This window comes from Salmo trutta, chromosome 13, assembly GCF_901001165.1.
Source record: "Salmo trutta chromosome 13, fSalTru1.1, whole genome shotgun sequence".
NCBI classification, from domain to species: Eukaryota; Metazoa; Chordata; class Actinopteri; order Salmoniformes; family Salmonidae; genus Salmo; species Salmo trutta.
Genome location: NC_042969.1, coordinates 60873325 through 60888443, shown reverse-complemented (window position 1 = coordinate 60888443; position 15119 = coordinate 60873325). Strand labels below are relative to the sequence as shown.

At 49.9% G+C, this 15119-nt stretch overlaps 1 protein-coding gene across 4 annotated transcripts in view; it reads left to right on the top strand.

The window, feature by feature from the left end:
• The window catches only part of LOC115206229 (neurobeachin-like), a 308527-nt gene that overhangs the window by 279527 nt on the left and 13881 nt on the right, over positions 1–15119 (top strand). For 2 of the 4 annotated variants that reach the window (XM_029772948.1, XM_029772945.1), the window contains 3 exons: positions 6020–6187; positions 13420–13509; positions 14775–14952. In XM_029772948.1, coding sequence (XP_029628808.1) covers positions 6020–6187; positions 13420–13509; positions 14775–14952 — 436 coding nt within the window. Of the gene's footprint in view, positions 1–6019; positions 6188–13419; positions 13510–14759; positions 14953–15119 lie in introns of all 4 variants that reach the window. The other 2 variants (XM_029772946.1, XM_029772944.1) reach the window with 1 other exon arrangement.

Below are 15119 nucleotides of genomic sequence, written 5' to 3'. Positions count from 1 at the left end.
CCTAACCCGCACCGCTCCTCCCACCCTCTGCTCTCTTCCTCTACCTAACCCGCTCCTCTCCTCCCACCCTCTGCTCTCTTCCTCTACCTAACCCGCTCCTCTCCTCCCACCCTCTGCTCTCTTCCTCTACCTAACCCGCTCCTCTCCTCCCACCCTCTGCTCTCTTCCTCTACCTAACCCGCTCCTCTCCTCCCACCCTCTGCTCTCTTCCTCTACCTAACCCGCTCCTCTCCTCCCACCCTCTGCTCTCTTCCTCTACCTAACCCGCTCCTCTCCTCCCTCCCACCCTCTGCTCTCTTCCTCTACCTAACCCGCTCCTCTCCTCCCACCCTCTCCTCTCTTCCTCTACCTAACTCGCTCCTCTCCTCCTACCCTCTGCTCCCTTCCTCTACCTAACCTGCACCTCTCCTCCCACCCTCTGCTCCCTTCCTCTACCTAACCTGCACCTCTCCTCCCACCCTCTGCTCCCTTCCTCTACCTAACCCGCTCCTCTCCTCCCACCCTCTGCTCCCTTCCTCTACCTAACCCGCTCCTCTCCTCCCACCCTCTGCTCTCTTCCTCTACCTAACCCGCTCCTCTCCTCCCACCCTCTGCTCTCTTCCTCTACCTAACCCGCTCCTCTCCTCCCACCCTCTGCTCTCTTCCTCTACCTAACCCGCTCCTCTCCTCCCACCCTCTGCTCTCTTCCTCTACCTAACCCGCACCTCTCCTCCCACCCTCTGCTCCCTTCCTCTACCTAACCCGCTCCTCTCCTCCCACCCTCTGCTCCCTTCCTCTACCTAACCCGCTCCTCTCCTCCCACCCTCTGCTCCCTTCCTCTACCTAACCCGCTCCTCTCCTCCCACCCTCTGCTCTCTTCCTCTACCTAACCCGCTCCTCTCCTCCCACCCTCTGCTCCCTTCCTCTACCTAACCCGCTCCTCTCCTCCCACCCTCTGCTCTCTTCCTCTACCTAACCCGCTCCTCTCCTCCCACCCTCTGCTCTCTTCCTCTACCTAACCCGCTCCTCTCCTCCTACCCTCTGCTCTCTTCCTCTACCTAACCCGCTCCTCTCCTCCTACCCTCTGCTCTCTTCCTCCGTCCTCTCATTTTGTAGCACCAACTCCTTTTCTCTTCTATCACCCCCTCCTCCTCCCTCCTCCCTCTCCCCCTTTCCCCCTCTCCTCCCTCTTCCTCTGTGTGAGTTACTCATGCAGCATCTGATAAAGTGCTCGATACTAACACAATCTGCAGCTGACCCAAGTGATGTCACTAAAGGACGGGGCCAGTAAGTGTCCCCTATAATGTTACCTAATGCCGGACTCATCAATCATCATTTAGCTGTGTGTGCCTGTGTGTGTGTGTGGCTGTGTGCTGTGTGTGTGTGTTAGCCCAGGACAACCCAGTACTCCCTGCATGCCCTTTGAGCAACACACACACCTACACGCACACACACAGAGACAGAGCGTGAGCTCCCTCTCCACCCTCTGCCAGCCTCTCAACCAGTCCTGCCTGGAGGCAGACAGTCATTCACTTCTCATCACATACAAACACACGCATACCCACACTCACAATCACACACCATTACATCACTGTACACATACTATAGTGTGCAAGTAGACCCTCAAGCCTGAACACACCAAGACATGGTTATAGATATGACATTATGGGGGAGGGGGGGGGGGTTCTACAGTGTTATTGGGGGCAGGACAAGGGGTATGGGGTAGGAACACACTTGACCTTTTCAGCAGGAGTGACAGAGCTGGGGGGGGGGGGGTTAGCGGCGAGCAGAGGTGACCTTTCACTAAGCTCTTCTCTATTCTACTCCTCTCTTCTCTCCCTCTGCTCTCCTCCTCTTGTCTACTGCCTGGTCAGCTACATCTACATCAGCCCAGCACACAGGGAGGAGGGAGATTGGGGAGGACAGGCACAGAGAGGAGGAGGGAGGTGGAGGGGGGGCCAGATAGGAGGAGGGAGGTGGAGGGGGGACAGATAGGTGGAGAGGGGGACAGATAAGAGGAGGGAGGTGGAGGGGGGGACAGATAGGAGGAGGGAGGTGGAGGGGGGGACAGATAGGAGGAGGGAGGTGGAGGGGGGGACAGATAGGAGGAGGGAGGTGGAGGGGGGAACAGATAGGAGGAGGGAGGTGGAGGGGGGGCCAGATGGGAGGTGGAGGGGGGCCAGATAGGTGGAGAGGGGGACAGATAAGAGGAGGGAGGTGGAGAGGGGGACAGATAGGAGGAGGGAGGTGGAGGGGGGGCCAGATAGGAGGAGGGGAGGTGGAGGGGGGAACAGATAGGAGGAGGGAGGTGGAGGGGGGAACAGATAGGAGGAGGGAGGTGGAGGGGGGGCCAGATAGGAGGAGGGAGGTGGAGGGGGTACAGATAGGTGGAGAGGGGGACAGATAAGAGGAGAGAGGTGGAGAGGGGGACAGATAGGAGGAGGGAGGTGGAGGGGGGTGACAGATAGGAGGAGGGAGGTGGAGGGGGGGACAGATAGGAGGAGGGAGGTGGAGGGGGGAACAGATAGGAGGAGGGAGGTGGAGGGGGGAACAGATAGGAGGAGGGAGGGGGAGGGGGGGACAGATAGGAGGAGGGAGGTGGAGGGGGGACAGATAGGAGGAGGGAGGTGGAGGGGGGGACAGATAGGAGGAGGGAGGTGGAGGGGGGACAGATAGGAGGAGGGAGGTGGAGGGGGAACAGATAGGAGGAGGGAGGTGGAGGGGGGAACAGATAGGAGGAGGGAGGTGGAGGGGGGACAGATAGGAGGAGGGAGGTGGAGGGGGGAACAGATAGGAGGAGGGAGGTGGAGGGGGGAACAGATAGGAGGAGGGAGGTGGAGGGGGGGACAGATAGGAGGAGGGAGGGGGAGGGGGGACAGATAGGAGGAGGGAGGGGGGGGCACAGTGTTCTTATCCTCTTATCTTGTAGATATTAGTATACATGCGGAATCCGTGGATGGATACCTAGAGAATCATCATCTTTACTCTCCATCTCTGTCCTCAGTCACCCTGCTGGTAGACAGTGTTTCAGATCTCACTATATCGTTCTTCCTTTTCTGCTTCCCTCTTACTTTACCTTTTATTTTATTTCCATCTCTCTCTCTCTTGCTCTCTCTCCGTCCCTCCGCCACCCTCCCTCCAGTTCCCATCTTTGCATGTGCCTGATTCAATCGTGGTGACATGCCCCGTGGCTAGTTCAGCTCCCTCTGTGTTCGTCTCTGTCTGTGTGCTCTCTGTCTGTTAGCTCCACTCTGTTGGTAGAGGCTGTTATTGTCCTGTGGGAGGGAGAGTGTAAAGTCCTGCATCATGTCTCTGTACAAATCAGCTGCAAGAGTTGTAGTGTGTAGCCACTGGGTTGACAATAAGAACAATAATAACATAAGCACTATATATTTACCATAGTGATGTAACACAACAGTGATACTGTCTATCATAGTGATGTAACACAACAGTAATGCTGTCTATCATAGTGATGTAACACAACAGTACCACTGTCTACCATAGTGATGTAACACAACAGTGATACTGTCTATCATAGTGATGTAACACAACAGTAATACTGTCTACTATAGTGATGTAACAACAGTAACACTGTGTGCTATTGTGATGTAACTCAGCAGTAACAATGTCTACCATAGTGATGTAACACAACAGTAACACTGCTTACCATAGTGATGTAACACAACACAACAGTAACACTGTCTACCATAGTGATGTAACACTGTCTACCATAGTGATGTAACACATTATTAACACTGTCTACCATAGTGATGTAACACAACAGTAACAATGTCTACCATAGTGATGTAACACAACAGTAACAATGTCTACCATAGTGATGTAACACTGTCTACCATAGTGATGTGATGTAACACTGTCTACCATAGTTATGTAACACAACAGTAACACTGTCTACCATAGTGATGTAACACAACAGTAACACTATTTACCATAATGATCTAGCAGAACTGTAACACTGTATACCGTAGTGATGTAACACAACAGTAACACTATTTACCATAATGATCTAACAGAACTGTAACACTGTATACCGTAGTGATGTAACAGAACTGTAACACTGTATACCGTAGTGATGTAACAGAACTGTAACACTGTATACCATAGTGATGTAACAGAACTGTAACACTGTATACCGTAGTGATGTAACAGAACTGTAACACTGTATACCGTAGTGATGTAACACAACAGTAACACTATTTACCATAATGATCTAACAGAACTGTAACACTGTATACCGTAGTGATGTAACAGAACTGTAACACTGTATACCATAGTGATCTAACAGAACTGTAACACTGTATACCGTAGTGATGTAACAGAACTGTAACGCTGTATACCGTAGTGATGTAACAGAACTGTAACACTGTATACCATAGTGATGTAACAGAACTGTAACACTGTATACCGTAGTGATGTAACAGAACTGTAACACTGTATACCGTAGTGATGTAACAGAACAGTAACACTGTATACCGTAGTGATCTAACAGAACTGTAACACTGTATACCATAGTGATCTAACAGAACTGTAACACTGTATACCATAGTGATGTAACAGAACTGTAACACTGTATACCGTAGTGATGTAACAGAACTGTAACACTGTATACCGTAGTGATCTAACATAACTGTAACACTGTATACCGTAGTGATGTAACAGAACTGTAACACTGTATACCGTAGTGATGTAACAGAACTGTAACGCTGTATACCGTAGTGATGTAACAGAACTGTAACACTGTATGCCGTAGTGATGTAACAGAACTGTAACACTGTATACCATAGTGATCTAACAGAACTGTAACACTGTATACCATAGTGATCTAACAGAACTGTAACGCTGTATACCATAGTGATCTAACAGAACTGTAACACTGTATACCATAGTGATGTAACAGAACTGTAACACTGTATACCGTAGTGATGTAACAGAACTGTAACACTGTATACCGTAGTGATCTAACAGAACTGTAACACTGTATACCATAGTGATGTAACAGAACTGTAACACTGTATACCGTAGTGATGTAACAGAACTGTAACACTGTATCCCATAGTGATCTAACAGAACTGTAACACTGTATACCATAGTGATCTAACAGAACTGTAACACTGTATACCATAGTGATCTAACAGAACTGTAACACTGTATACCGTAGTGATGTAACAGAACTGTAACACTGTATACCATAGTGATCTAACAGAACTGTAACACTGTATACCATAGTGATGTAACAGAACTGTAACACTGTATACCATAGGGGCCAGTGTAAGACTACAGGAATGCTGTAGTTATCTTTACTTTGATATCTTATCTAAAACACACCCAAGAAATACATTTTCCTCTCTGTACACACACACACGGCTTACGGTAAAGTGGATCTCCATATGTTTTGAACAGCTCCATGAGAAAGATGGCTAGTCATTGTTTTTAATAGACAGAGAAGAAACATGATACCTGGCTGATATCAGGCTGGAGGCATTAAGCCGGCTCTCCTGAGGCTCATCCTGTTTATTAAGCTGCGTCCCAAATAGCACCCTATTCCCTATCTAGCTAGTGCACTACTTTTGATGAGAGCCCTGGTCAAATATATAGGACTATATAGGGACGTGGATTGTATCACAGTCTGGCTGGAGAGAGAATAGCTGCTATCAAAACTCAGGAGTCTAATATCACTGAATGCTTTAGGTTCAATAGTAGTGTTCCTCCCTGTTTTACCACAACTAGTGCAGTGGGGTTTATGTGTTGTGTAGTGCAGTGATGTTGTATGTACAGTAACATAGACTGTGTGTGTAGTGTAACGCGTGTTGGGTTGTGTGGTGTGTGTTATTTTTTCCCTTGTATGTATTGTTGTGTGTGTACATTGTGTTTTCATGCTGCTGGCTGCCTTTTTCCTCTACTCACCCTGTGTGTGTATGTGTGTGCGTGTGTCTGTTACAGTATGTGTACTGTGTGTGTTTTCATGCTGCCGGGTGCCTTTCCCCTCTAACCCTGCCTGTGTGTCTGTGTGTTCTGACAGGCCCTGGAAAGTGAGTTCGTGTCGTGTCAGCTGCATCAGTGGGTTGACCTTATTTTCGGCTACAAGCAGCGCGGGCCCGAGGCGGTGCGCGCCCTCAATGTCTTTCACCACCTGACCTACGAGGGTTCCGTCAGCCTGGACAGCATCACTGACCCCGCCCTCAGAGAGGTACGCCTTGACACGACACGCTACGATACGCACGTCACTGTCACCATGGACACCAAACCCCACCCCTCCCATCTACCCAGCTCCAACATAGATAGATAGTGCTGCTTCTGTCTGGGTTCAGTTCAGTTCATTTATTTGGTATTTCACAGGAATTTGTCTTTGTTAAACCATAATCATTTACAGACAACAGGACGTAGATGACAACAACCACATAAAACACATATAGAGTACACACAGATATGGGTTTACAGTATAGTTGTTGCAAATACATGATCAATACAGTACAAAGTCAAGGGTAGCTTTATTTACTATCTGTCATTCACTCCATTTACAATTGACATTATTCTTTACTACTCCTATATTACTGCAGACCCTCACGCTCACACGCTCACTCGCTCACTTGCTCACTCACTCACACCCAGGTCAATGAATGTTAGTCTGAAGTGTTGTTTGATATAAATCATCAAGGGGTCATCTAGTGAATAGACATGGGAGTGAATCCTCTCATTTACATTTAATTAATTGACTAGCTCTGAACTGTTCTCTGAGCGACAGGAAGCTGTGAATAGCTTAATTGCAGAGAGAGAGCGAGAGAGAGAGAGGGGAGGAGGTAGAGGGGGAGGAAGAGAGAAACCGAGGTAGAGCGAGATGGGCGTAGAGAGAGAGAGGGAGGTAGAGAAAGAGAGGGATGTAGAAAGAGGGAGGTAGAGAGCGTGAGGAAGAGGAGGTAGAACAAGAGGGAGGTAGAGAGGGAGAGGAGGAGGTAGAGAGAGGGTGGTAGAAAGAGAGGGCGGTAGAGAGAGAGGAAGTTAGAGAGAGAGAGCAGGAGAGCGAGGGAGAGGGAGGAAGAGAGAGAGAGGGAGGAAGAGAGAGAGAGGGTGGTAGAGAGAGAGGGAGGTAGAAAGAAGTAGCGCGAGGGAGGTAGAGAGGGAGGTATAGAGAGAGACAGGGAGGTTGAGAGGTAGAGAGAGGGAGAGAGAGAAGGAGGGAAAGAGTGAGGGAGAGGGGTAGGTAGAAGGAGAGGGAGGAGGAGGTAGAGAGAGGGCGGAAGAAAGAGTGGGAGGTAGAGAAAGAGAGCGAGAGGAGGTAGAGAGAGGAAGGTAGAGAAAGAGAAAGCAGGAGAGCGAGGGAGAGGAGGGAGGGAGGAGAGGTTCGTATAGATAGGGAATGCAAGGGAGAGGGAGATAGATAGGTCAAAAGGAGGAGGAGGAGAGCAGAGACTACAGTACAGCAGTAGCAGCTGGCATGCAGCAGCAGTGTGGTGTTTTCAGTGTGATCTCCTCTCCCTGTGATATCCACCATCTGCCGTCTGCAAAACAACTCATTTATATCCCGTCACTTCCCGGGCCGCCTTTATCTATCAAGTGACCACTATGCAAATCACTCAGCTGCCTAATTACCAAACAATATGGACAACGGCTTTGGTTTTCATTATTTCCTCTCATGCTTTTTCAGACAATGGCAATTATTGGAGTCATCTGGCTGTGAGGTTTTGGAAGCTGTCTGTCTGCCACCCTGCGAGGCGATAGTGTTAGGATGGGAGCTGACTGTGTAGCTCCATACTGCCTAATGGTGGTGACCAGTTGATGTTGTCTCCTTTCTGACATGTGTCTGTGTGTGTTGGAGGGAGGACTTAGCTCAGCTAAATGCAACAGATATGATAAGTACTAATGAAGGTATGCCTGAATACCTCAAGTCCTTCGTCAGATCCTCTTATTCTTACTCCATAGCAGGTGAATAATTACTGCCTGTCATTTACTCAGAGACAGAAACCTAAGGTCAAGTCTGCAAAACAACAAATTCATCTGTGCGAGATAATATGTAGCTCAAGGAAGAAAGTTTCAATGCTTCAGACAACAGACCTTCTATCTCAAGCACTACAATTAACGATAGATATAAACCTGCATCCCACATGGCACTCTATTCCCTATACAGTGCAGTACTTTTGAGCAGAGCCCTATGGAAAAAGGCTGTCTTTTGGGACGCATCCCAAGGATAGATTTGGCTGATAATGGTGGAAGTGGTGGGATCTTGTGTATTGGTGGAAATAAGGTGGCAGCGGTGGGATCCAGGTGTGGAGCTGCTCCCAGTCAAAGGATCCCAACATGGTCTTATTTCAGCTGACCCATCAGCCAGTCAGCCTTTCAGCCAGCCAGCCAGTCAGCCAGCCTATCAGTTAGTCAGCCAGCCAGCCTATCAGTTAGTCAGTCAGCCAGCCTATCGGTTAGTCAGCCAGCCAGCCTATCGGTTAGTCAGCTAGCCAGCCTATCGGTTAGTCAGCCAGCCAGCCTATCAGTTAGTCAGCCAGCCAGCCTATCGGTTAGTCAGCCAGCCAGCCTATCAGTTAGTCAGCCAGCCAGCCTATCAGTTAGTCAGCCAGCCAGCCTATCAGTTAGTCAGTCAGTCAGCCAGCCTATCGGTTAGTCAGCCAGCCAGCCTATCAGTTAGTCAGCCAGCCAGCCTATCAGTTAGTCAGCCAGCCAGCCTATCGGTTAGTCAGTCAGCCAGCCTATCAGTTAGTCAGCCAGCCAGCCTATCAGTTAGTCAGCCAGCCAGCCTATCAGTTAGTCAGCCAGCCAGCCTATCAGTTAGTCAGTCAGCCAGCCTATCGGTTAGTCAGCCAGCCAGCCTATCGGTTAGTCAGTCAGCCAGCCTATCGGTTAGTCAGCCAGCCAGCCTATCGGTTAGTCAGCCAGCCAGCCTATCGGTTAGTCAGCCAGCCAGCCTATCAGTTAGTCAGCCAGCCAGCCTATCGGTTAGTCAGTCAGCCAGCCTATCAGTTAGTCAGCCAGCCAGCCTATCAGTTAGTCAGCCAGCCAGCCTATCAGTTAGTCAGCCAGCCAGCCTATCAGTTAGTCAGCCAGCCAGCCTATCAGTTAGTCAGTCAGCCAGCCTATCAGTTAGTCAGCCAGCCAGCCTATCAGTTAGTCAGCCAGCCAGCCTATCAGTTAGTCAGTCAGCCAGCCTATCAGTTAGTCAGTCAGCCAGCCTATCAGTTAGTCAGCCAGCCAGCCTATCAGTTAGTCAGCCAGCCAGCCTATCAGTTAGTCAGTCAGCCAGCCTATCAGTTAGTCAGTCAGCCAGCCTATCAGTTAGTCAGTCAGCCAGCCTATCAGTTAGTCAGTCAGCCAGCCTATCAGTTAGTCAGTCAGCCAGCCTATCAGTTAGTCAGTCAGCCAGCCTATCAGTTAGTCAGTCAGCCAGCCTATCAGTTAGTTAGTCAGTCAGCCAGCCTATCAGTTAGTCAGTCAGCCAGCCAGCCTATCAGTTAGTCAGTCAGCCAGCCAGCCTATCAGTTAGTCAGTCAGCCAGCCAATCTGAGTGGATGTGCTGAATGGCTCCATAACATTCTGAGATGTGCTGATTGGTTCCAGAACTTTCTGAGATGTGCTGATTGGTTCCAGAACTTTCTGGGATGTGTTGTTTGGCTCCAGAACATTTTAGGATGTGTTGATTGGCTTCAGGCAGGTTCTGGTTCATACCTGTCTGACAGGTGCAACCGCAGGTCTGACATTAACCACTGCAATTATGGCATTAAAATGTCAAGGAATTACAAAGTCAGAATGAGAGATAATCATTCCTCTGACTAGGTGTCAGATTAGACTGGCTGATGGCGGCTGCTGTTACATGCGTCCGGGCCACCCGGGCCGTTGTTGGCTAAGACAGGCGTCCGGGCCGTGGTTGGCTGAGGGCACAGTGACAGGTCTACTGGGCGCGCTGCTGGAACAGCAGTCCTACTCCAGCCTTGATGTCGATCCTGACAGCCTTCTCATATGGAAAACATGACAGCAGCCCTCTGATACAGACCCTGCTGTATCACTCAGACACAAACAGACAAATTATTCATCAGTGAGGCTGTTCTCCTGCAGACAGCCAGTCACACAGCCTCCAGTTAGAAGGCCCATTACTGCCTATTGAAGGGACAAACAACATGGGGGGGGGGGGGGGGGGGGGGGGGGGTGCTAACCCAATGAGGTGTCCTTGTGATGACAGAAGCTTTGAAGCTGCTTTCATTATGCTTACCGCAGTCACCTAGCCGTAGTAGCAGCTCTGGCATGCTGGTGTTTAAATAGTTGACCTCAGCTATAAGAAGATCCCTTGATAAGCTATACATAACTTAAAAGACACAGATTCCTGGTGATGGTAGCTGTGGTTGTGACAACATTGTTAGAGACAAGGCGGTGTACTTCTACATACAGTAGTTCACATGTCAACTCAGAGACGGTCATTCACAGAGACACTTCAGGCTAACCTCTGTCTGTGGGGAAAGGATTACCTACAGCCAATCCACACTGGCTCATCTCACAGTCACTTACATTGTTCCAACGACATAACATGTTAACTTCATAACCTCACAACAAGGTTTTAATAGTGTAAGAATGGATGGAATTCAAAACATATCTTTTGGCTTTGTGTGGGTGCGGGTAGTGCCTTGGTTAAAGTTTCTTATAGATCCTTTAGAATGTAATTATATGATAATTAAGAACTACAAGTCATCACACTTCCAAAGGAAAACTCTGATCTCAACTACACATAAAAACACAATCTATTCATATGACCCATCTGTGTTAATTTGGTGTGTGGAGCATTCATTCGATGTGGGTGAAAGGTGATGCATACCTGACGAACAGGAGTTCGTTAGTTCCTACTTCCCAGGTACAATGAGTCAGTACTATACCACGCATTATACCTGTCTGTCTGTTGTCCATCCCCCTGCCCACCCGTCCATCCATCTGTCTGCCCCCCAGGCCAGGTGATAGCTGCTGATACACCTGTGTGTTCATCCAGGCAGGGTAGTTGATGCTGGGAGCTACAGCAGCAGATAGTTACGCAATACGTGCCACTTATCAGCCAAAAGACAAGCAGGGCCTTAAAGCAGGCGGTCCGTAAATGAATGAACTGCCTGTTAAGTCTTCGAGATGGCTGTTGAGATACAGGTGACTTTCTGACACACCGACCGCAGAGAGGATTAGCGCTATTGGCATGTTGTTGTGATGGTCGGGAGAAAACATGCACTTCAGATAACCTTCAATCACTCTGCTCTCTCTCTCTCTCTCTCTCTGCTCTCTGCTCTCTCTCTCTCTCTGCTTTCTCTCTGCTCTCTGTCTCTCTGTCTCTGCTCTCTCTCTCTCTCTGCTCTCTCTCTGTCTGCTCTCTGTCTCTCTCTCTGCTCTCGCTCTGCACTCTCTGCTCCCTCTCTCTCTCTCTCTGCTCTTTTCTCTCCCTCTCTCTCTCTGCTCACACTCTTTCTTTGCCTATAGAAATATAGCAGTTGTACACGGTCAAAGTTTTCCGGGAGAACCAAAATAATTATTCCATACATTTTTCTGATGTCTTCCATATGGCCCTCTGGTTCTTTCTGATCTCTGGATCAGATTTCGCTATGTGAATAGACGTGGTGACCCTGACCCCAGCCCTCACCTAAAATAGCTATAATGGGACTAGGTTATTACTTGACGGACTGCGTAGTAAAGAATCACTGACTGATAATGGTTGCCAAATGTGCTTGCCGCTCGACGACTCATGGGAAACATCCACTGGTGTCCTACAATGTTCAACTGACCAGGGGGCTTCACCTCTCTGGTGCAATGCATGATGGGAAGTGACCTGGGGATTGTGGGTAGATGGTCCTGGCTAAGAATCACCTTCTACCCAGAACACATTGCTCCCACTATGGCATGTGGTTGCCAATGGAAGCTGTAGATACTGAGTGGTGTGTACTGTCTAGTACTGTGTGTGAGTGCATGTGTGTGCATTTGCTCTCTGCCTTTGTTCCAGGCCCAATAACATGGACGTGGGGCCTGCTGCAGTCCTAGCATCATGTCAGTCCAGGTTAGCGTCAGTGTGGGGGGTCCCGGGATGGGAATGGTTAACTGAAGCATGTTAATAGGGAAAGGGTTGTCTCTTCCATGCTAACACTTGGATGACTCTGCAGGCTGAGAGGGGAGGAAATGGGGAGAAAGGGGGGAGGGGGAGGGGGAGGACCTAGGCGAATTGTCAGTGCACCCCTCTCGTCCCTCTACGCCCCTCCTTGGAGGCACGGCTGAGTTAGGATTTGCTTGCAATGTCAACTAACGCATTGACCCATCACTTTGATGATTATTGATAGTGACAGCAGTATCTCTCTTTTTCTCTCCTCTTTCTCTCTCATCTCTTTCCTCTCTCTGTCTCCCTCTCTCTCTGTTCATTCTCTCCTCCCCTTCTCCTCCCCCTTTCTCTGTCTCTGTCTCTGTCTACCCTCTCCCCTGCTCCCCCCCTCTCTATCGCTGTCTCTCCCCTGCTCCCCCCCTCTCTATCACTGTCTCTCCCCTTCTCTCCCCCTCTATATTGCTGTCTCTCCCCTGCTCTCCCCATCTCTATCACTGTCTCTCCCCTTCTCTCCCCCTCTATATTGCTGTCTCTCCCCTGCTCTCCCCATCTCTATCACTGTCTCTCCCCTTCTCTCCCCCTCTATATGGCTGTCTCTCCCCTGCTCCCCCCTCTCTATCGCTGTCTCTCCCCTTCTCTCCCCCTCTATATTGCTGTCTCTCCCCTGCTCTCCCCATCTCTATCACTGTCTCTCCCCTTCTCTCCCCCTCTATATTGCTGTCTCTCCCCTGCTCTCCCCCTCTATATTGCTGTCTCTCCCCTGCTCTCCCCATCTCTATCACTGTCTCTCCCCTTCTCTCCCCCTCTATATTGCTGTCTCTCCCCTGCTCTCCCCATCTCTATCACTGTCTCTCCCCTTCTCTCCCCCTCTATATTGCTGTCTCTCCCTTGCTCTCCCCCTCTATATTGCTGTCTCTCCCCTGCTCCCCCCTCTCTATCGCTGTCTCTCCCCTGCTCTCTCCCTCTCTATCGCTGTCTCTCCCCTGCTCTCCCCATCTCTATCGCTGTCTCTCCCCTGCTCTCCCCCTCTATATTGCTGTCTCTCCTGCTCTCCCCCTCTCTCTCCCTCTCTATTGCTGTCTCTCCCCTGCTCTCCCCCCTCTCTATCGCTGTCTCTCCCCTGCTCTCCCCCTCTCTATCGCTGTCTCTCCCCTGCTCTCCCCCTCTCTATCGCTGTCTCTCCCCTGCTCTCCCCCTCTATATTGCTGTCTCTCCTGCTCTCCCCCTCTCTCTCCCTCTCTATCGCTGTCTCTCCCCTGCTCTCCCCATCTCTATCGCTGTCTCTCCCCTTCTCTCCCCCTCTATATTGCTGTCTCTCCTGCTCTCCCCCTCTCTCTCCCTCTCTATCCTCCCGCTCTCCTCAGGCGATGGAGCAGCAGATTCTGATTGTTGGACAGACTCCGTCTCAGTTGCTCATCGAGCCACATCCTCCTCGCAGCTCGGCCATGCACCTGGTGAGAAACACAGCATGCTGGAAAAATTGTTTCCACTGCGTCTCTGTCTATCTGTGTGTGTGTGTGCGTGCATGCGTGTGTGTCCATGCAAGTGTGTCTCTGCATTCATGTGTGTGTGTTTGTATGGTGTGTTTTTGGTGTGTGTGGTAGTCCCACCTCTCCATGGTGGGAGAGAGAAGATGTTGTCAGTAGGTTTCTCTATGCTCTCTTTTCTACCATGTTCTCCACTCCTTGTACCCACTCCACATTTCAACTCTCATGCATGTCTGTATTCAAGCAGGCTGCAAGAACCAGGACTAAAAAGTAGAAATCTGCAATGAAAGCATCAGAAGTCCACACAGACTATACATTTACATTTGACAAGCATTTTCATCATTAAATATCAAAACCATAACAATACCAACGCCTTACTCAGTACCAGAACAGAACTGCTACCAACAGACGTCCCGTTGAATGTGTCTGTTGTGTAGAGCAGAGGAAAGTGTGCCCCCTACTGGCCCAGTTCTACCACAGCAGTCAGCTGCTGTCTGAGGTGTTGTTGGTTTAGCCCTTTTTGCTATCCCCATACAGTCAACTAAACTGAGAGCCACGTTTTCGTAGTGCAAAAGAATTGTGCAAAGTGCAACAATTTTCAAAATTATTTAGCACTAGGAAAATGTTGCCCTGACTGTGTTTGCAAGTGAAGATACATGCATATGGATGGAGAACCCTATGTCCCTGATGTTTCATGTACTAACCATCTGACATATAAAACAGCTCCATCTCATGTTTCTAACCCCTGTCTGTCTTTCTGTGTGTCTGCCTGTATGTCTATATGTACAGCATGGCTCTTCTCCCTTTTTCCTCCCTACCTCCTCTCCCCGCTTCCTCCTCCCTTCTCCTCCCTACCCCTCCCTTTCTCCTCCCTCCTGTCCTCCTCCTCCCTCCTGTCCTCCTCTTCCCTTTCCTCCTACTCCCCACTCCCATCCTCTTCCTCCTCCCTCCCTCCCCTCCCCTTCTCTACTTTTCCTCTTCCCCCTCCTCCTCCCTCCTGTCCTCCTCCCTCTCCTCTCCTCTCCTCTCCTCTCCTCTCCTCTCCTCTCCTCTCCTCCCTCCTCCCTCATGTACATGCAGCTCCTCTGTGTCTGAACCCTGTTTTACCTCCACACTAATTACCTCTCTCCATTCTGTCCCCTTCTCTCTCATCCTCCTCCATCCCTCCATCCTCCACCCTCCACACTCCTTGTCTTCTTCTCTCTTCTACTCAATAGTGTTTCCTTCCCCAGAGTCCTCTGATGTTTAAGGACCAGATGCAGCAGGATGTGATCATGGTGTTGAAGTTTCCCTCCAACTCCCCCGTGACACACGTAGCAGCCAACACCCTGCCACACCTCTCTGTCCCTGCCGCTGTCACTGTCACCTGTAGCCGACTGTTCGCTGTCAACCGCTGGCACAACACCGTCGGTGAGTGGACTACACACACACAGAGGCCAGAAAACACAGGCCAGAACACACATACACACACACTCTCCCAGGCCAGAACACACATGCTCTTGTAAAACTAATTGCGTGTTCCACCACATGTGCTACCTACCACAGCAGTGGCCCTGTAAAACCCCTCCATACCAACC